This window comes from Pelophylax lessonae, assembly GCF_965119305.1.
Source record: "Pelophylax lessonae genome assembly, chromosome: 10".
NCBI lineage: Eukaryota > Metazoa > Chordata > Amphibia > Anura > Ranidae > Pelophylax > Pelophylax lessonae.
Window position 1 is genome coordinate 11,334,522 of NC_138777.1, and position 22,679 is coordinate 11,357,200.

Consider the following 22,679-nt stretch of genomic DNA (forward strand, 5'->3'; position numbering starts at 1 on the left):
ACTAAGGGGCACTTAGTATTATTATTATATAGGATTTATATAGCGCCGACAGTTTACGCAGCGCTTTACAGCTTGAGGGTAGACAGTACAAATACAATACACTTTAATAGAGTAGGAATCAGCGGGCTCTACTCGTTAGAGCTTACAATCTATCAGAACATGCGGAGTCTGTATATTAGTAACAACCATGACCTCCATAGTCCAGGAAGATCTAACATTGTCCAGATGAAGATCCAGCTCCCTGACGTGTACTGGCAGCGGCTTGTACTCACCTCCACGCTTATTCCGAAGGTCATTAAAATTGGCGAGAGAATAGGCGTTCTCAGCCCCGACAGGTACAAGGTGATACGGACTAATTTGGGTATCAGGCAGAAAAAGGGTCCAAATAGAAGTCATGCAGGAAAAATTCGACTACCTTTTCCCCGCAAAATCCCCCGCTCTATTTTTAGCCAGTAAAAGAGAAGGTTTTCATCGGTGGTGCAGATTACCATACCTGTCTGCGTTCGCCGTCCATCGCAGGGTTCTGATCTGTCGTCCGCTGACGATTTCTGACATGGGGTCCTCAGTCATCGGAGATGACACCTTCATTGAGGACAGGGATCTCTATACACAATCATATCCTCTGTGTGTCTGCAGCACATGGAAACCTCTGACAATCACTGGAAGTCTCCCAGTACAAAAAAAAAAAAAACTTCAAAAGTTTCTCAGTCAGGAAATCTGATCTCTGAGCGGTTAACCAGTTCAGTGCCAGAGGCTCGCAGCCAGGGGCAGGATAAGCAAATGACAGGGGCCGTTCTCAGCTCAGGGAATCTGCTGAGCAAATATTGAACTGCAAGTTGCTGGACAGGCAGAGAGGGAAGGAGGAATGTAGTGTGGAGGGCTGTGACTGCCCAGTGTAGGGTGGAGAATGGGATTATACTATGACTGCCCAGAGTAGGGTGGAGAATGGGGTGATAATACTATGACTGCCCAGAGTAGGGTGGAGAATGGGATGATACTATTAATGCCCAGTGTAGGGTGGAGAATGGGGTGATAATACTATGACTGCCCAGAGTAGGGTGGAGAATGGGGTGATAATACTATTACTGCCCAGTGTAGGGTGGAGAATGGGGCAATACTATGACTGCCCAGAGTAGGGTGGAGAATGGGATGATACTATTACTGCCCAGTGTAGGGTGGAGAATGGGGTGATAATACTATGACTGCCCAGAGTAGGGTGGAGAATGGGATGATACTATGACTGCCCAGTGTAGGGTGGAGAATGGGGGGATAATACTATGACTGCCCAGTGTAGGGTGGAGAATTGGATGATACTATGACTGCCCAGTGTAGGGTGGAGAATGGGGGGATAATACTATGACTGCCCAGTGTAGGGTGGAGAATGGGATGATACTATGACTGCCCAGTGTAGGGTGGAGAATGGGGTAATACTATGACTGCCCAGAGTAGGGTGGAGAATGGGATGATACTATTACTGCCCAGTGTAGGGTGGAGAATGGGGTGATAATACTATTACTGCCCAGTGTAGGGTGGAGAATGGGATGATACAAGGACTGCCCAGTGTAGGGTGGAGAATGGGATGATACTATTACTGCCCTGTGTAGGGTGGAAAATGGGATGATAGTACTATGACTGCCCAGAGTAGGGTGGAGAATGGGATGATACAAGGACTGCCCAGTGTAGGGTGGAGAATGGGTTGATAATACTATGACTGTCCATAGTAGGGTGGAGAATGGGATGATACTATGACTGCCCAGTGTAGGGTGATGAATGGGATGATACTATGACTGCCCAGTGTAGAGTGATGAATGAGGTGATATTACTATGACTGCCCAATGTAGGGTGGAAAATGGGGTGATACATAGCTACTGAGGCTGAAAAAAAGACACCAGTCCATCTAGTTCAACCCATGATACTATTACTACCCAATGTAGGGTGGAAAATGGGGTGATATTACTATGACTGCCCAGTGTAGGGTGGAGAATGGGGTGATATTACTATGACTGCCCAGTATAGGGTGGAAAATGGGGTGACACTACTAAGACCCAATAAAGGGTGGAGAATAGAGTAATATTACAACTGCCCAATATAGGGTGGACAATGGGGTGATACTACTATAACTGCCTAGTATAGGGTGGAGAATGGAGTAGCACTACTACAACTGCCCAGTTTATTGACACAGAGGCAGTAGTGGGAGCCATTGGCTCCAGCTACTGTCAATCAAATAATTTGAGGAAAGAGCTGGGCGCGGGGCTGAGCAGGGCTGTGCGCCCCTATGATCACACACAGCCCCGCTTGGGGGTGAACCTGCACAAGTGCCACCATAGAACACAGCTTGTATGGTGGCACATGTACAAGAAGAGGAATGGAGAGAGCCAGTGGGGGACCCCAGAAGAGGAGGTAAGGGACCACTCCATTCAATAGCATTGCGCAAAGCATGTACGTATGACTTGTTTTTATGTTTTAGATTTTAAAAAAATACCTTTACTACAGGATTACATGTGATCGGCTTAAAGCCGACCTTGCAGGAAAAATTGAAGTCTGCATGATATATTGGGGTCCCCTCCCTCATTGCAAAAAAAAAAAAAAAAACGTGGAAATAGCTAAATATACTTGGCTTACTCCAGCTTCCGTACTGCATTGCCACCATCCTTCTGACGAGATCCCGGGGAATGCTGAGTACCTAAAATATCATCCGATGCCATCCCAGCAAAGTGCAGAATTCTCTTCTTTGGAGACTTCTTGAGCTATGCATTTCCCTGGGAATTTTGCCAAAACATTACCATTGCCTTGGTGCCAGGAGCAGGGAATATATGTAATAACTTTTTCTACAGTTTATTTTCTGTATTCATGCTGCTATTTCCAATAGGGGAGGGCTCCTAATATACCAAGTAGGCATTGTCTTTCAAGTGAAGTTTTAATTTAAAGCAGAACCCCAGATAAAACTTTCTTTTTGCACAAATGTGGAAGGGAGGGGTTACCCCACAAAGGAACATGGGGAGAGATGTGCAGGGGCTGCCTATACACCGCCCGGGCCCAAACCCCTATCACCGTCCGCATTGGGGTCGTTATCAGGGGATGAGTGCACGCCCCCCTAAAGACAAGGTTGCTCAGTGCCGCATACGAGCCCAGAACGGCCACCTCCAGAGTCACCGCCGAGTTCTGCCTAGGCTGGGAGAATAACCACCGGACAGTCACCAACCCTGCCGCCCAAAAGTAGAGTTGAAAGTTCGGGAGCACCAGTCCCCCACCAAAAACTTTCTTTTTGTACTTTTGGATAGGGTGGGGAAGGGTTAGAACCTCCATCAGGTGTTGATGAGTAAGAACACCTGTCAGATACCCATCTGCTTCTCAGACAAAATAAATATTTGGTAAGCCTTGACGCTTTACTGACCTCCATCTACTATTTCTAAGCTGAATGGATCTATTGAATATTGAACCCAGTTTAGGAATGGATTTTGTTTCTAGATAACAAAACGCAGGAATTTGTTGTAGTAGAGGGATTTGGGCAAAACAGTTTCTGTGAAAAACACGACTTATAGCAGTAATGGCGAACCTTGGCACCCCAGATGTTCTGGAACAAATTTTCCCATAATGCTCAATGCTCATGCACTCTGCAGTGTAGTTGAGCATCATGGGAAAAGTAGTTCCAAAACATCTGGGGTCCCAAGGTTCTCCATCACTGCTTTATAGGCTTCCCCAGTCAGTCAGGTGTGCAGGAATTACAAAAACAAAAAAAAAACACAGGAGCTGTGTGGCCACACTCCCTGAGCAAATCAATGATGGAGGGCAGGCACAGACAAAGCAAAAAAATAAATAAATTGCAAAAGTAGGGAGCGCACAGTCAAATTATTCAGGGACTCTGATTAAACCTTTTGCTGCTAGAGCCTTTTTTTTTTAATATAGGAACAAATAAAAGTAATGTTTTGTAAAATTGCGTGCGCCTGTGAAATGGTGACAAACTTCAGTACCTTAATAGGTAATACTTTACACGCTTCTACAGGTCATTAGTTTAGAGTTAGGGCTCTTTCACACGGGCGATCCGATCAGATCCGCCTGTCAGTTTTTTAGGCGGATCTGATCGGATCCTCCATGCAGCTCTATGGGGCAGCGGGTGTCAGCGGAGACACCTCCGCTGACACCCGCTGCCATCCGTATCCGATCCTGTGCGTGAAATCTGGACAGATGGAAACCCTATTTTTCCATCCGTTCAGTGATCAGATCGGATCAGGTGAGAGCAGACAGGCGGTCCGCTCTCATCCGATCCCCCATAGAGGGCAGCGGGGGCTGAGACACCTCCCTCTCCGCTCTGCAAGCGGAGACGGAGCTGTCATCCGCCGGCTCAGCGGGGATCGCGGATCGATCCCCGCTGAGCAACACGGATCCGCCTACGGAGGCGGACCGTGTGAAAGAGCCCTTAACTGTGAATATTGGGCTGAAAATTCTTGCTCTCACTCCGGTGTGTGCGGCGATATGTAACGTGTAGTGCAATTGACATTTCCATGTGTAGGCACCCCTGACATGTGTTTATATTCCTATGTGCGTGTATGTGGGTGGGAGGAGGCTCAACATTTTTTGTGGGGAAGTTAAATGCTTAAGTGTAACTCATTTTTGACACTTTTTTTTTTTTTTACCAAAATGTTATTTATATCACATTGGGGCAAAAAGTCCCCTATGGGATTTATTTTTTATGTGACAGGTTCTCTTTAATGCAGAACTTCACCCTAATGGAGTAGTTCCAATTTATTTCCCCCATCCCCACCTCCTCCTCTTCTTCTGAAACTTTTTTTTTTTTGGTGGGGGGAACAAATACCTAGTTTTGGTAGGTACCCACTCCCACTTCCGGACAGATCTCCTAGATGAAAAATGTGGAAATAGCTAAATATACTTGGCTTACTCCAGCTTCCGTACTGCATTGCCACCATCCTTCCGACGAGATCCCGGGGAATGCTGAGTACCTAAAATATCATCCGATGCCGTCCCAGCAAAGTGCAGAATTCTCTTCTTTGGAGACTTCTTGAGCTAGGCATTTCCCTGGGAATTTTGCCATAACATTACCATTGCCTTGGTGCCAGGAGCAGGTAAGGTAATATATGTAATAACTTTTTTTTTCTACAGTTTAATTTCTATATTCATGCTGCTACTTCCAATAGGGGAGGGCTCCTAATATACCAAGTAGACATTGCCTTTTAATGCAAGGTTTAATTTAAAGCAGAACCCCAGATAAAATATTATTATCAGAAGTTTAGCACGCTCCCCCCTTCCCTGACCGCAGCCTTCTGGGATATGTCACAGGTCCCAGAAGGCTGTGGTCCATTCACATAGCGCAGCGCAGCACGGCTTGCACATGCACAGTGGGAAGTCGTCTGTGAAGCCACAAGGAGTCACAGCTGGCTTCCCACACTAAACATGCCGGCACTGGGGACCCAAAGACCGGCAAAGAACTGGCCTGGGTAAGGATGGCGCTGGATCTTTGGACAGGTAATGCATACACACCTATGGGGGAATTCCAGCTCTGAGGAAGAGGGTATACCCCTCGAAACGCGTCAACTTCTTTTGGAGATGTCAATTCCACGACTGTCGCTGCCCAGCAGGCCATGCCAAGTGGAAATTTGGGTACATTCATACGTTTATTGCTTGAATTGTTGTCTAAATTTGTGAGTATTATGTGCATATACTTTTTAATAAAACCATTTTTACAAAGGAAATGCGCCAGGCGTGTGCGCGCTCTTTATTTTTTCTTTCTAGAGTGCTATTCGGGGTCCCCTGACCTGTTGAGAGTGGCAGCACAGCCCACGTGGCACTTGTGGTAGTGGACCTTCAGTTTCTTTCAGTCACATTACCACCTCTCAAGCGCAGGAGCATTACCTTTCCTTTTTTTTAGTGAGTCTAGGATGACCTGGGCTCAGAGGAAGTGTCTTGATTGCTGCTGGCCATTAAACTGAGGACAAATATCGGCAGAAAAAAAGTACTGCATCTCTAAATTGACAGTGAATATTGCAGTGAAAGCTGGTTTTGTGATTTTATCTTTTACTGGGATATTATTATTTTTTTTTTTTATCTTAGTTTTAGCTGGAGTTCTGCTATAAGTGCTATTTAAAATGTCATTGAAAACTGCGGCCATGTTTTGAATTGGCTTGGAGTTGTCCTTTACCTTACTGTACATTTCACATTTCTGTATTCCGCCATCGTGGCAGATGGGAGATGGAACTATCCAATATATAATGTTCCTGGAGAAGCCGTTAGATTACATGCAGCTGTTTATAATCTAGGCCTAATCGCAGTATTATGGCGACTTCACAAAACATGACGTAACAGCGACCATACATCTCCACAGAAGGCCAACTGCTTATAGATTCAGGAATTCCGCTCCAAAACCGTTTTACTGGGCGCATACTACCGGCGGGACTGGAACAAAAGAGGGTTCTTTTCTGGTGTGTAAGGAAGCGGATTTACTGCCGGTTTACAAGGCCAGGCAGCGGAACAGACGCTAAGCTGCAGGTAATGAAATTCTAGAGGCAGAATTGAAATGCCGAGCGCATGAAATCACTTGTGTGTGTCAGTGGTGCTGGAGGGAGGAATCAAGGTTACAGATCTGATGACGGGAGAGCAGCACTCAGCCAATTCCATGGGATAAATCTCAGCTTAAAGGGTCAGTCCACCCAAATGTTAGATTCCGGTTATAGGTCGAGTCTCTCGGACAGAGCTTTCCACTGGCTTTTTATACACCAGGGGTCACCAAACTATGGCCGGCGGGCCACATTCAACACACTACAAGATTTAATCCAGTCTGCGGCAAGGGTGTGTGAAAATACCGTAGGCTGGCTGGCAGCAATCAGATTTCAGAAACATGAAGACTAGCCTATCCACTGCTAGCCAGCCAGCCATGTGCAACCCCCCCCCCCCCCAATCTCTCTAGTGGGCAATCCTGGACCTAAGGTGGGATGCTGATGGGACCTATTGGATCTAAGGGGGACTATGAAGGGCACTCCTGGATCTAAGGGGGACTGATGGGCCCTCCTGGATATAAGGGGGGGGGGGGGGGGTTCTGATGGGCACTCCTGGATCTATGGGAAGACTCTGGATGGCACTCCTGGATGTAAGGGGAGACTCTGATAGGTACTCTTCAATCAAAGGGGTACTAATGGGCACTCCTGAATCTAAGGGGGGACCCTGAAGGACCCTCCTGGATCTAAGGCGGGACTCTGGTGGGCCCTACTTAATCTAAAGGGGACAGATAAGTGCTCCTGGATCTAAGGTGGGATTCTGATGGGCCCTCCCAAATCCTAAGGGGGGGGGGGTTGTGATGGGCACTCATGGATCTAAAACAGGACACTGATGGGCCCTCCTAGATCTAAGGGGGGACTTTTTATGGGCACTCCTGGATCTAAGGTGGGAGTTTGATGGACACTCGAGGATCTAAGGTGGGAGTTTGATGGACACTCGAGGATCTAAGGTGGGAGTTTGATGGACACTCGAGGATCTAAGGTGGGAGCTTGATGGACACCCCAGGATCTAAGGTGGGAGCTTGATGGACACCCCAGGATCTAAGGTGGGAGCTTGATGGACACCCCAGGATCTAAGGTGGGAGTTTGATGGACACTCCAGGATCTAAGGTGGGAGTTTGATGGACACTCCAGGATCTAAGGTGGGAGTTTGATGGACATTCCAGGATCTAAGGTGGGAGTTTGATGGACATTCCAGGATCTAAGGTGGGAGTTTGATGGACATTCCAGGATCTAAGGTGGGAGTTTGATGGACATTCCAGGATCTAAGGTGGGAGTTTGATGGACACTCCAGGATCTAAGGTGGGAGCTTGATGGACACTCCAGGATCTAAGCTTGATGGACACTCCAGGATCTAAGGTGGGAGCTTGATGGACACTCCAGGATGGAAGGTGGGAGCTTGATGGACACTCCAGGATCTAAGGTGGGAGCTTGATGGACACTCCAGGATCTTAGAAGGGAGTTTCATGGACACTCCAGGATCTAAGGTGGGAGTTTGATGGGCACTCCAGGATCTAAGGTGGGAGCTTGATGGACACTCCAGGATCTAAGGTGGGAGCTTGATGGACACTCCAGGATCTAAGGTGGTAGGCTTTGCTGGATGTAAGGGGGAACTATTAGAAGCTCTTCAGGATGTAAGGGGGGCTTAAATAATAAAACAGATTTTTTTCAGACTGCGAATATTTGTAAAATCCACCACGTACTGAAAAGTTTGGACACCTCTGGTATACACTCTGGGGATACCCCTCTAAACGATGAAATTCAGGTGTCTCCAGTGAAGGGTACTTTTAATGCTACATCATACTAAGACACTGTAAACAATTAAGATCTTCAAACCTCGTGGTAACAGTTTGGTGAAGACCCCTTTCTGCTCCAAAAAGACCCCGCGTACAAAGCCAGCTCCATTAGCATGGTTGACCAGTTTGGTGTAGAGGACCTTGAGTGTCTTGAACTGAGCCTTACGGAACACCATTGGGATGAATTGTAACGCTAATACTGAGCCAGGACATTATTAGTACCTGACCTCACAAATGCTCTTTTGGCTGGACGGACAAACTGTATCGGCAATCTTTACGTTTTTTCGATTCATCATATCTATATTCAAAGTCTAAGTTTAATCTTCTATTATTTTGCATTCACTGGCTTCTCCCCCTCATCAACATGCTAATACATTAAAATAAAAAAAATTCAATTTTCAATACATAACTTTATTTTACGCCCAGTTATGACATCATTGGCTCTCTTTGCTTCTCTATGCAATGTTGGGAGATCATAGCTGGTGGGAGGGGCAAGCAGGGGGTTATACACAGCTTTCCTAAAACATCATCAACACCTCAGCAGGCAACAAGTAGCCAGGCTTTTGGGAGGAGTTATGCAAATAAAATTAAAGTCTTGATCAGTGCCATCTTAAGAGCATTATAGGCCCCTGGGCAATGCAGTGCACTGGGGCCCCACCTACACAATCACCCACGAGAATAAAAATGCTAATTATGGATAAGGCGATATTTATTGGTGCAGCAGTGCCAGGCTAAAGACAGCTTCCAAGTTCGGCGGCTGGGTCCGGTGAACACACACACAGACGGGAGTCAGACTCGACTATTCTGTGTGTGCCTGTTCCCGTGGAGGCGGACCGGCATTCCTGCAGTTGTAGGCTCCCCTCCACTGCCCCCAAGTGGCCTAACAGCAGCGCAGGGCCGACAGGCGCTTGCAACCTGCTAAGTTCAGCGGTAGGATGCACAAGGGAATCAGGACTACTGCTTGGCTGGGGCTGGGTCGCTAGGCAGGTGGGGCCCCCTGGGGACATGGGGCCCCTGGGCAACTGTCCAGCATGCCCATTTGGTAAGACAGCCCTGGTCTTGATGGGTGGATGGCAGTCTGGAGGAGTAGGTGCTCCCAGGCAGGCTGTATTTGCATGCAGACTGCCCTGGGTAACGCCCACATGTGATGCTGAGCCTCCATGATTGAAAGAACTGAAACCCTTGGCCACGTTTTCTAGTTGGCTTTTGTACTTAATATAACAAATTATTGGAAACGAAAGAACTAAAACTAAATGAATGAAAGGGGACAGGCCAGGGGCAGTAAGACTGGAGAGGAAGGGGCTAGATGTCCCCCAGCCAGGGCATGAGACGGCTCCATCTGACTTGCTGCAGCTAGCTTCTATTGCGCAATGTGAGAAGCTCACAGTGTGCAGTGAAATCAGAGGAAGCCATTTCTGTCCAGGAGAGGAGCCGGTACACCTGTGCAAGACTGAATGAAAGGCCGGAGGGCAGATTTAATCTTTGTGGGTGGGGAGAGGGTAAGCTTACAATCGCTATCAGATTGCACAATTTTCTTGATGTGTGTGGAGACATCTTACAATCAGGAAACTAGATTGTCACTATAGAATGGAAGGTCTGTGGCCAGCAGTGGAAGCAGTCATTTTATTGGGTCTTCAATCGAGCGGTCACTTCCCCTGATCTCCCAGGACCCTGCAGAGTTTGCTGTATTAGTGAACTCGGGGTCTGATGAAGGGGTCATTGACAAGTGTCTGTCACCTATCCAGGAATTTACAACAACCAGCAGCGCCTTGTAAAAAGGAGCTCTGCAGGCAATTCCATGCAGGCGATCCATACATCTGGCCAATTAGCGTCCACTGATAGATGCACCCTGGGAAGGCAGCCATGTGTATAATTTGTTATTTTAATCTTCTGTATTGTTTAGACGTTTGTTTTCAATCACTCAGGAGATGAAATTGCTGACAGGGAGAATGTGAGCATGGGAACAGAGATTGCACCCCCCACCTCCCGTGTAATTATTCTGCCCGATAAAGAGGGCATTTCCTGTGGCTAATGACTTTCAGGGCCGGAGACATGTCAAATGACTGCCGGAGTCTCTAAAACTGGAGTTATTAGGAATCAGGGGAAACAAGATAGGAAAACCCGGAATGCACTAAACTAGGCGCTGATCACAGTTGGGGCTCCCAGGATATACACCAATCACAGTTGGGACTCCCAGAATGCACTGGACTAACGCTAATCACAGCTGGGGTACCAAGAATTTACTGCACTCATGCTAATCACAGTTGGGGCTCCCAGAATGCTCTGCACTCATGCTAATCACAGTTGAGGGTCCCAAAATGCTCTACACATGCTAATCACAGTTGGGGCTCCCAGAATGCTCTGCACTCATGCTAATCACAGTTGGGGCTCCCAGAATGCTCTGCACTCATGCTAATCACAGTTGGGGCTCCCAGAATGCTCTGCACTCATGCTAATCACAATTGGGGCTCCCAGAATTCTCTGCGCTCATGCTAATCACAGTTGGGGCTCCCAGAATGCTCTGCACTCATGCTAATCACAGTTGGGGCTCCCAGAATGCTCTGCACTCATGCTAATCACAGTTGGGGCTCCCAGAATGCTCTGCACTCATGCTAATCACAGTTGAGGGTCCCAAAATGCTCTACACATGCTAATCACAGTTGGGGCTCCCAGGATGCTCTGCACTCATGCAAATCACAGTTGGGGCTCCCAGAATGCTCTGCACTCATGCTAATCATAGTTGGGGCTCCCAGAATGCTCTGCACTCATGCTAATCACAGTTGGAGTGCTCAAAATGCAATGGACTCAAGCTAATCGTAGTTGGAGTCCCCAGAATATACTGCACTCATGCTAATCACAGCTGGGGATCCCAGAATGCAATGGACTCACACCAATCACAGTTGGGGCTCCCAGAATGCACTGCACTCGGGCTAATCCCAGTTGGGGTGCTTATAATGCACTTGGCTGACCCCATTTACAGCTGGGGCTCCCAGAATGCACTGGACTCACGTCAATTACAGTTGGGGCTCCCAGGATGCACTTGACTGATGCTAATCTCAGTTGGATATCCCAGAATACACTGCACTTGGGCTAATCACAGTAGGGGTGCTCAGAATGCACTGAACTGATGTAAATCACAATTGGGGCTCCCAGGATGCACTGAATTCACGCCAATCACAGCTGGGGATTGCACAACGCACTGGACCCACAGAAATTACAGTTGAAGCACCATGGATGCACTGCACTCATACTAACCCCAGTGCACCCAAAATGCACTGGATTCAGGCAAATCACAGTTGGAGCTCCCAAGATGCACTGGACTCACACCAATCACAGTTGGGGTTCTTAGAATGCACTGGACTCATACTAATCACAGTTGGAGCACCAAGGATGCACTGCATTCATGCTAACCACAGTGCTCCCAGAACGCACTGGACTCAGGCCATTCACAGTTGGGCTCCCAGGAGGATGCACTGGACTCACACCAATCACAGTTGGGGTTCTTAGAATGCACTGGACTCATGTTAATCACGGTTGGATTCCCCAGAATATACTGCACTCACACTAATCACACTTGGGGCACACACAATGCACTGGACTTGGGTTAATTACAGTTAGGGCTCCCAGGATGCACTGAATTCATGCCAATAACAGTTGGGGCTCCCAAAATGCACTGGGCTCATGTCAATCACAGCTAGAGCACCAAGAATGCACTGCATTTATGCTAACCACAGTGCACCCAGAATGCACTGGACTCATGCTTATCAGTATGCAATCAGGTTCAATTGGGCTCATGCCAATCACAGCGCACCCAGAATACGCCAATTACAGCTGGGGCACCAAGAATGGCTTTCTAAGAGATCTTGCATGTAGCCTGTGTTCATCAGTGCAGCTAAACAGACCTGGTGTGAACGAACCCTAAAAGGTTTTCCACTCTATTACAAAATACAAGATACACCATACAATACAAACATAAAATACAAGATACACAAGGTACACCATAGTAACCGATGGGAAGAAGAAGTGTCCTGGAGCTTGGCGCCTTTCATCGGGCATTTTATGGGAAAGACTCCTGAACCTCTTTAAATGTCTGCGTATGCTTGTGAAAATCTTCTTGCATGCCTGAGTTTCCAAGTCTACTGAATGTTACTTGAATATAAGCTCCCTTGTGTACGCCTCCCGAAAAACCAAAAGAAATAAGTGAGACATGGCCAATCAGGGAGACCTATTTACACACTGGAGCTGAACCTTGCCAGTCCTTCGGAGAATGCGATAAGCAGTACAGAAATCCTTCAGTAAACAATGACTAACATGGCCAATCCGACAAATATTTGTCTGGCAGGAATGGGCCCAGAGAGAGGGGGGTTCTGGGTAACGTAAGCCGACACAGTCTGCTGTTCTTCTGTGCCTGGCGTGGTGCCGCCTGGGGTTGGCGATGTGAAGAACGCAACGTATATTAGAAAGTCATCTGCCTCATATGACATAACATAGCCAAGGGCTGCAGTACACCACCCTCTGATCTCAGACAGAGCCCAGGGCTCATGATAGGAACACCGAGATTGTTAAGACTTGCCGGAGTGATATCACCGCCGGTGTGAATTCTCGCCTGTCACTGGTACTCTGAGCGGCTGGTACAGCGATGATGCGTGTAGGTGTCAGTCTTTCACCAGTATATCAATAAACTTGTTAAACTAAATTCTGACAGAACGATGCTTAAAAGGTATTTAAGAGACATAGTTGTCAGCCTATTCATTTTAACAAATCTTACCATAAAATTATCTGTGCATTTAATGTGATTTATTTACCTGCAAGGGGCTCATTCACACAGGTGGCAGGGGGTGGTAAAAATAGATGGTTGAGCCCAGGGCTTTTTTTCTCAAAGAATAGGTGCAGGTACTTACTTTTTAGAGTCACCCCTTGTCTCCACCCAATACCCACTTGCGAGCACCGTCACCTGGTTCCACCCCCTACCCACCTCCGAGCACCATCACCTGGTTCCACCCACTACCCACCTCCGAGCACCGTTCCCTGGTTTCACTCCCTAACCACCTCCGAGCACCGTCCCCTGGTTCCACACCCTACCCCCCTCCAAGCACCGTTCCCTGGTTCCACCCCCCTATCTACCTCCAAGCACCGTCCCCTGCTTCCACCCCCCACCTACCTCCAAGCACCGTCCCCTGGTTCCACCCCCCACCTACCTCCAAGCACCGTCCCCTGGTTCCACCCCCTACCCACCTCCAAGTAACGTCCCCTGGTTCCACCCCCTACCCACCTCCAAGTAACGTCCCCTGGTTCAACCCCCTTCCTACCTCCAAGCACCGTCCCCTGGTTCCACCCCCTACCCACCTTTGAGCACCGGCCCCTGGTTCCACCCCCTACCCACCTCCAAGCACCGTGCCCTGGTTCCACCCCCTACCCACATCCGAGCACCGTCCCCTGGTTCCACCCCCTACCCACCTTCTTACCCACCTCCAAGCACCATCCCCTGGTTCCACCCCCTACCCACCTCCAAGTAACGTCCCCTGGTTCCACCCCCTACCCACCTCCAAGTAACGTCCCCTGGTTCAACCCCCTTCCTACCTCCAAGCACCGTCCCCTGGTTCCACCCCCTACCCACCTTTGAGCACCGGCCCCTGGTTCCACCCCCTACCCACCTCCAAGCACCGTGCCCTGGTTCCACCCCCTACCCACATCCGAGCACCGTCCCCTGGTTCCACCCCCTACCCACCTTCGTACCCACCTCCAAGCACCGTCCCCTGGTTCCACCCCCTACCCACCTCCGAGCACCGTCCTGTTTCCACCCCCTACCCACCCCAGAGCACCGTCCCCTGGTTCCACCCCCTACCCACCCCAGAGCACCGTCCCTTGGTTCCACCCCCTACCCACCTCCGAGCACCGTCCCTTGGTTCCACCCCCTACCCACCTCCGAGCACCGTCCTTTGGTTCCACCCCCTACCCACCTCCGAGCACCGTCCCCTCATTCCACCCCCTACCCACCTCCAAGCACCGTCCCCTGGTCCTACCCCCTACCCACCTCTGAGCACCGTCCCCTGGTTCCACCCCCTACCCGCCTCCAAGCACCGTCCCCTGGTTCCACCCCCTACCCACCTCCAAGCACCGTCCCCTGGATCCACCCCCCTACCCACCTCCAAGCACCGTCCCCTGCGACATTACGGCGGACAGATCGGACCCCTGACTGAAATTTTTTACACTTTTGGGGCAGGAAGTGACATTACTACACTAATCAGTGCTAGAAATATGCACTGTTACTGTAATAATGACACTGGCAGGGAAGGGGTTAACACAGTAAGTGATCAAGGGGTTAAATGTGTACCTAGGGGCATGTTTCTAACTGTATGGGGGCGGGGCTTGTGAAATGACCATAGAGACCTGTGTTCCTATATAGAAGGATCACAGGCGCTCTGTGATCATTCCAGGGAGAAGAACGGTCAGCTGTGTTTACAACAGCCGGCCGTCCTTCTCTCTCAGCGGGGAGTGATCGCGGGTGGCTGGCGGCAATCGGAGCCACCTGCCCCGTGCATCCGAGTCCCCGCTGATGAGTGGGGGTGGGAGCGCGCCGCTGGCGGCACGCGCTTTCCCCCTAGCTCCAGGCGCGAGACCCATGTATACCAACTTCGGTTCGCACAGGGGGGCCGCCCTGCCGCAGTATAACTGCGCCAGGCAGTCGGGAAGCGGTTAAGAGGCACCTATTATAATTAATGTGTGTTGACTGGTCATGAAACTTTATACCCAGTAACATCAACTTCAGGGACAACATGTTCACTTGCTGCCTAATATTTCTTATCCACTTTCAGGTGCCATCGTAAAGTGAAATGTCACCTGTCGGTGGATAATAATGTTATGGCGGATCAGTGTAAGTCTTAAAGTCCTGTCTGCAAATATGGTGGACACAGACTAGGAGAAGAGAAAGTCGTGTGAGAAAGACACCAGAGAGGTTCACACAGGGGTGTGAATGTGTGTTCTAGGTGTGGGAAAGTGTATCGGCCCCGAGGAGCTGGTCTCTGTGCCTCACTGTCGTCTACAACCCCTACGGCTACCTGTTCCATCGCATGGAGGAATAAACAAAGCTCAGCTTCACCTGTCTTCTCAATAATCATTGCATGGCCTATATCTATAGAGTTAAAGTGAAACTCCACTTAAGACTTCATCCTAGCTTTGGAGACGATAAACCATTAGCACGAATATTACCAGATTTTTCTTTTTTTGTTTACTTTCTCAGAAAGGTCGTGTTAAAGTGGTTGTAAATGCTTTTTATCTTTGAATGAGGGTAAGAAACATTCTGTGTGCAGCAGATCCTTCAGCCCCCCACTATCTGAGCCCCTCTCGATCCAGCTATGTCCACGAGAGCCTTGCCTCGCTGGAGACTTGCACTCCTGATTGGCTTTTGGCAGCAGTGGGAGCCATTGGCAGGCAAGTATTATATGTTTGTGTTTTAACCACTTCCATACCGGGCCTATTCTGGCACTCCACTCCTACATGTAAAAATCATATTTTTTTTGCTAGAAAATTACTCAGAACCCCGAAACATTATATACTGTATGTTTTATTTTTTTTAGCAGAGACCCTTGGGAATAAAAATCGTGGTCGTTGCAATTTTTTATGTCACGCGGTATTTTCACAGCAATTTTTCAAACGCATTTTTTTTTTTTTTTTGAAAAAAAAAATAAATAAAATTTTTAAATAAAAAAAAAAAAAACAGTTAAGTTGACCAGATATTATTGTATAATGTGAAAGATGATGTTACGCCGAGGAAATAAATACCTAACATCTCACGCTTATAAATTGCGCACACTCATGGAATGGCGCCAAACCTGGTACTTAAAAATATCCATAGGGACGCTTTAAAATTTTTCACAGGTTACCAGTTTAGAGACACAGAGAAGGTATTGGGCTACAATTTTTGCTCTCGCTCTAACATTTGTGGCGATACATCACATGTGGGGCTTGAATGCCGTTTACATATGCCGGCGCAACATACGTATGAGTTCGCTTCTGGAGACAGGGGTGCTTTATTTTTATTGTTTATTTTACTTTTATTTTTTTTATTTTGACACTTTCCCTTTGTATTTTTTTTTTTTTTATCACTTTTATTCCTATTACAAGGAATGTAAACATCCCTTGTAATAGGAATAGGGCATGACAGGTCTTTATGGAGAGATCGGGGGTCTATAAGACCTCACATCTCTCCTCTAGGCTGAAAAGACTGAGATAAAAAAAAAAATCTCAGCCTACCAGCAGTATTTACGTCTGCCGAGGCAGGACATGATGTCATAACGTCGCGCCTGGCCTCCCGAAGGTCATAGAGATGACCGGCGACCATCTGGTCCTCGGCCAGCTCTATGGTAAATGGCCACCACCAGCCGATTCATTCTCCAGCCCCCGATCACACGGGCAAGCCGGTAGGGGTCGTCCCCTTGACCCCTTCACAGGTTGCCACTAGAGTCCTCTTCCACTCCTCCATGATGACATCACAGAGCTGGTGGATGTTAGAGACCTTGCGCTCCACCACCTTCCGTTTGAGGATGCCCCACAGATGCTCAATAGGGTTTGGGTCTGGAGACATGCTTGGCCAGTCCATCACCTTTACCCTCAGCTTCTTTAGCAAGGCAGTGCATCCCACTATAATGTGAAAGAACTATAACGTGAAAGGGGGAGACTGAAGACTGTGATGTAAAAGGGAGGAGGGCTAAGGACTCTGATGTGAAAGGGAAGGAAGACTGAGGACTTTGATGTGAAGAGAGGGGACTAAGGACTCTAATGTGAAAGGGGAGAAGGGGTCTGGTGTGAAGGCGGGAGGGGGAGAACTTTTATGCATAAGGGGAGACTAAGAACTATACAGTAATGTGAAAGGGGGAGATTGAAGACTGGTGTAAAAGGGAAGAGGGCTAAGGACTCTGATGTGAAAGGGAAGGAAGACTGAGGACTCTGATTGTGAAGAGGGGGGACACTAAGGACTCTAATGTGAAAGGGAAGAAGGGGTCTGAGGACTCTGGTGTGAAGGTGGGAGGGGGAGAACTCTTATGCATAAGGGGAGACTAAGAACTATAATGTGAAAGGGGGAGACTGAAGACTGTGATGTAAAAGGGAGGAGGGCTAAGGACTCTTATGTGAAAGGGAGAGAAGACTGAGGACTCCGCTGTAAAAGGTCGAATGATATGTCGAAAGGATCCAATTTTAGACTGTGATGCCTTGAGATTTTGTATTTTTTTAAAGGGCGCCGTAATTAAAAAAAAATATTGAGACACACTGGTATATGCTTTGTTACATTAGTCCAAACTGGATCAATGTAACTATGTATAAAATATCAAAACCTGGAATTATAATTTAAGTCTTCAATAGGCTCATTCCTACAATCTCCTTCCTGGGGTCCTCCTGAGCCGGGTGGGACGGTATGTGCTGCTGGAGGGAGAGAACGTCTCCAGGCTCATCCAATTTACTGGAAGATGAGGCGGCAACAATTAGGACATTTCTTTGGTGTCGGGAAGTGCGATGATGACAGGACAATCCTCCACTCTCTTACGGGAACTGTCCTGTGACTCACCACTGAATTGCTCAGAGCTACACAGGTATCCATCCACTGCTAATGCTCACATATTTCTAAGCAGCCCCAAACCCAGCTATTTCATGTGGAGGGAGTTAAAACAGACAAATAGGGGCCTATGTCGCCTTTCCGTAGGGTGGACCTTGGCACAGAGGGGCCGCAAATTTGCGTACCATTTAGCAGACACAGCTGTGCCGAGAGTGCGCTCCCTGTGTGCTCCCGGCACGGTTGTCGTTGGCTAACGGAAAGCTCCCAATCACAAGAAGTCTGCTGTCACATGGTCATAAACCGGCTCCGTCTCCCGGCATCTGTAATCCCTTAGGCTGGGTTCACACTGATGTGGCCCCGGGCATCCCTGTTCACTGATTCAGGCGCAAATTTTTGCCTGAATTTGCACCTGAAAATAGAGCCATAGATGCACAGGACACTTTTCCAATGCGGATCGCAGCCACCCCAGAGCTGTGTGAAATGGCTTACACCCTCTGGTGCTTCTACCGGTTCACCCGTGCAATCGGCGAGCCAGAGAAGGAATCAGCCACCGGCTGAAGTACACCACAGAGACTGCCGAGGACCAGATGGTCCCCGACAGTGTCTATGACTCTCGGAGGCCTGGGCTTGATGTGATGATGTCACACCGGGCCTGGAATTTGTCAATACTGGTGTGATCTTGGCTGGACAGCGTTTTTTTTTTTTTATTTCAGGCTTTCCAGCCTGTAGGAGAGATCTGAGGTCTTATTGACCCCAGATCTCCTCATAGGAATAAAAGTGATTAAAAAAAATTAAAAATACAGCGAAAGTGTAAAAATAAAATAAACCAAAAAAAAAAAATATAAAGTGCCCTCGTGCCCACATGTGCTCGCACACAGAAGCGAACGCATGCGTACGTCACGGCTACATATGTAAATGGTGTTCAATCCATACATGTGAGGTATTGCCATGAACGTTTGAGCAAGAGAAACAATTCTCATCCAAGACCTCCACTGTAACTCTAAACTGGTAACCTGTAAAAATTTTGAAAGCTTAGCCTATAGAGATTTTTAAGCACTGAAGTTTGGCGTCATTCCACAAGTGTGCGCAATTTTAAAACATGACATGTTAGGTATCCATTTACTCTGCCTCACATCATCTTTTACATTCTACAAAAAATTGGGCTAACTTTAGTGTTTTTTTTTTTTAATTTATAAAACTGTTTTTTTTTCCAAACAAAAACGTGTTTGAAAAAATACTGCGCAAATATCGTGTGACATAAAAAGTTGCAATGACTGCCATTTTATTCCCTGGGGTCTCTGCTAAAAATATATATATATAATTTTTGGGGGTTCCGAGTATTTTTCGAGCAAAAAAAAAATGATGATTTTAACATGTAGGAGCGGAGTGCAGGAAATGGCCCGGTATGGAAGTGGTTAAGTTAGGCTGCGTTGGGAATGCTCCATTAACCTGTAGAAAAGAGTTGGCGGCAAATACAAGTTTATGACAATGGAGGTGGCAGCAGAGCACTCCATAAACTTGTATGCAAGGATTGGCTGATCATACATGCAGTACATGCAGACGAATCTGTGACTGGAGGAGATATTGGTTCCAGTGGTGCCCATCGCCACTTATAGCTATGAGATCATTACAGAGGCCTAACTAGAAACTTCAGGGCCCCGGTGCAAGAAACCATGAAGGGCCCCCGGACCCTTTCCCTTCAAGCCTGGGGCTCTTCCCACTGATCCTGGGGCCCTTTACTCTCATTGCGGGGCCCTTTATTATGGTCCTGCAGAGGGACCCTTTCACAAGTTCCTGCAGTGGGCCCCCTTCCTGCCATCTTGGGGCCTCCCCATAGTGGTGGAATGCCAGGGCCCGGTCGCAAGTGTGACCTTTGCCATCCTGGAAGTTCACCCACTGGTGTCAGTAGTTTTTATTTTTTGGTATTTGAATTGTATTATTTTTTATCATTTTATTTTATTTTTTTTACAATGTCACTGACTATGACTCTGTCCATTCAGAAAAGGGAGGAGCTGGTAAATTACATATTTACCGACCCCTTCCTGGTTCTCTATTTTGACACATCCCCTGCAGCAGCCGGCAGGAGAGGGGAGGGAGCACACAGGGGCCCAGAGACAGCAGAACACAAGTGAACTGGATAGGAGGAGTGGCGGGGGCAGCATACAGAGGAACCAATCTCCTCCACTTTCCTCCTGCAGCTACAGGAGGAAAATGGAGGACAGTTAACTCTCTAAATGCTGCCCCCGCCGCCCCTCCTATCCAGGTGTACAGGTGAGCTGCACAGGCCCCCTGGAGCATGGAGCTCGGTTGCAATTGCAACCCCTTCAACCCCTGTAGTTACGCCCCTGGATCATTACCAGGTATAGGAAACTGCCATCTCTTGCACATGCCCTAGGACAGAGAAGGATGTGTGCTATCTACATGAAGTTGTACACTATCATCCACTGGTCCTCATTACACTGATCCCTCCCCCTTCCAGGGCGGCCATTTATCAATCTAATGCAGCGCCGGCGGGGAATGTATTGCTATGGGACGGCTAGTTAAGGCATGTTTCTATTAATAGACGCATCATTTGACATCTCTGAAACCTCCACCACAAACAGTACACAACTACACAGCCATAGCGGAGATGTACAGTCCGGAACGGGGCCCGGCAATGACAAGAACCAGATTACATTCTCATGTCGCTACAACAAGAAGTATTCATTCATCAGCATTGTAGGAAGTGATAAGAAAAACTGGATAGTTGTATTCTGACATAATTACTAAGAAAGCGATTGCTGGAATAACTGTTGGGGGAGAATGAGAATTACATTATAAGGAAGGTCTAGGTTTGTTTTTGATACATATTTTCCTAATTTTTTACAGTATAATTGAGCCGACTGACATTTTCAGTTATTACTGTAATGTTTACTTTTTTATTCTTTATTTTAGATGTATTTTTTATATATTACGTTAACCATTTCTGGATCGGAAGATTTTCCCCCTTAACCACTTAAGCCCCGGAAGATTTTACCCCCTTCCTGACCAGGGGGTATTTTGCGATTCGGTACTGCGTGACTTTTAACGGACAATTGCGCGGTCGTGCGACGCTGTACCTAAACAAATTTGACGTCCTTTTTTTCCCACAAACAGAGCTTTCTTTTGGAGGTATTTGATCACCTGTGCGATTTTTTTGATCATGCGCTATAATCAAAAAAGAGCGACAATTTTGCAAAAATAACAATATTTTTCACAGTTTTTTATATGAAATTCCCCGAAAAAAAAAAAGTAAAAATCAAATTTTTTTTACATTTTTGGCCAATTTGTTTTCTGTAACATATGTTTGGTAAAAAAATCACAATAAGCGTAGTTTGATTGGTTTGCGCAAAAGTTATTGCGTTTACTAACTAAGGGAAAGATTTTTGACATATTCGTTGTTTTTTTTTTTAAGGAGTAATGGCGGTGATCTGCGGTTTTTTTTGCGGGACTGTGACATTGCGGCGGACAGATCGGACCCTTGACTGACATTTTTGACACTTTTGGGGGTACCGGTGACATCACTACAGTAATCAGAGCTATACATATGCACTGTTACTGTAAAAATGACACTGGCAAGGAAGGGGTTAACTTTATTGGAGAGGGAGGGGTTAAGTGTGTCCCTAGGGGCGTGCTTCTAACTGTGCAGGGATGTGGCTGTGTGTGTAACAGCAGAGATCTACAGTCCTACATAGCAGGACCGTTAGATCAGTGCTTTTACACAGGGGAGAGTGACAGGCGGCTTTGTTTACATTAGCCGCCTGCCTTTCTCCCTTCACTGCGGACGATCGCGAGTGACCGACGGACATCGGGCCTGCCGGTCACACGCACGGAGGTGTCCGTGAACGAGCCGAGGCAGGAGCGCGCCTCCGGCGGCGCGCACCCGCCCGCTATTGGCTCCCAGGCTAGTGACGTACCGGTACATCACTTTGCCTGGCCGGGGCTGACCGCCGCAGTATATATACTTGAGGCGGTCGGCAACCGGTTAATGACCAGGCCATTTTTTTGTGATTCGGCACTGCGCGGTCGTGCCCAAATAAAATTGATGTCTTTTTCCCCCCACAAATAGAGCTTCCTTTTGGTGGTATTTGATCACCTGTGCAAGTTTTTTTTTTTTTGCGCTATAAGCAAAAAAATAGCGACAATTCTGAAAAAAAAAATATATATATTTTTCACATTCTGCTATATAAAATTCCCAATTGAAAAATTTTAAATCACATTTTTGCATCATTTTAGACCAATTTGTATTCTGCTACATATTTTTGGTAAAAAAAAAAAAAAAAAACGTAATAAGCGTATTTTGATTGGTTTGCACAAAATGTATTGCGTACGGGAAAGATTTATATCATTTTTATTTATTTATTAATTTTACTAGTAATGGCAGTGATCAGCGATTTTTAGCGGCAGACAGATCACACCCCTCACATTTTTGACACTTTTGGGGGGACCAGTGACATTACTACAGTAATCAGTGCTACAAATATGCACTGTACTATAGACACTGGCAGGGAAGGGGTTAACCCAGGGGCAATCAACGGGTTAAAAGTGAGCCTAGTGGGTGTTCTCTAACTGGGGGGGGGGGGGCTTATGGAATCAACACAGAGACCAGTGATCCTAAATAGGAGGAACAGTGCTAAAAATATGCACTGTCACTGTACTATAGACACTGGCAGGAAAGGGGTTAACCCAGGGGCAATCAACGGGTTAAAAGTGAGCCTAGTGGGTGTTCTCTAACTGGGGGGGGGGGGGCTTGTGGAATCAACACAGAGACCTGTGATCCTAAATAGGAGGAACACAGGAGCCCTGTAT

General features: G+C 47.5%; 1 protein-coding gene across 5 annotated transcripts in view; it reads right to left on the reverse strand.

The window, feature by feature from the left end:
- The window catches only part of NAV2 (neuron navigator 2), a 713,755-nt gene that overhangs the window by 94,578 nt on the left and 596,498 nt on the right, over window positions 1-22,679 (reverse strand). The window contains exon 1 of one of the 5 annotated variants that reach the window (XM_082270275.1): window positions 494-781. The exons of the other annotated variants lie outside the window; for them this stretch is intronic. Within the exon in view, the coding sequence (XP_082126401.1) occupies window positions 494-588 (95 nt within the window). The 5' untranslated portion in view covers window positions 589-781. Of the gene's footprint in view, window positions 1-493; window positions 782-22,679 lie in introns of those variants that run through there. 5 annotated transcript variants of the gene reach the window in all.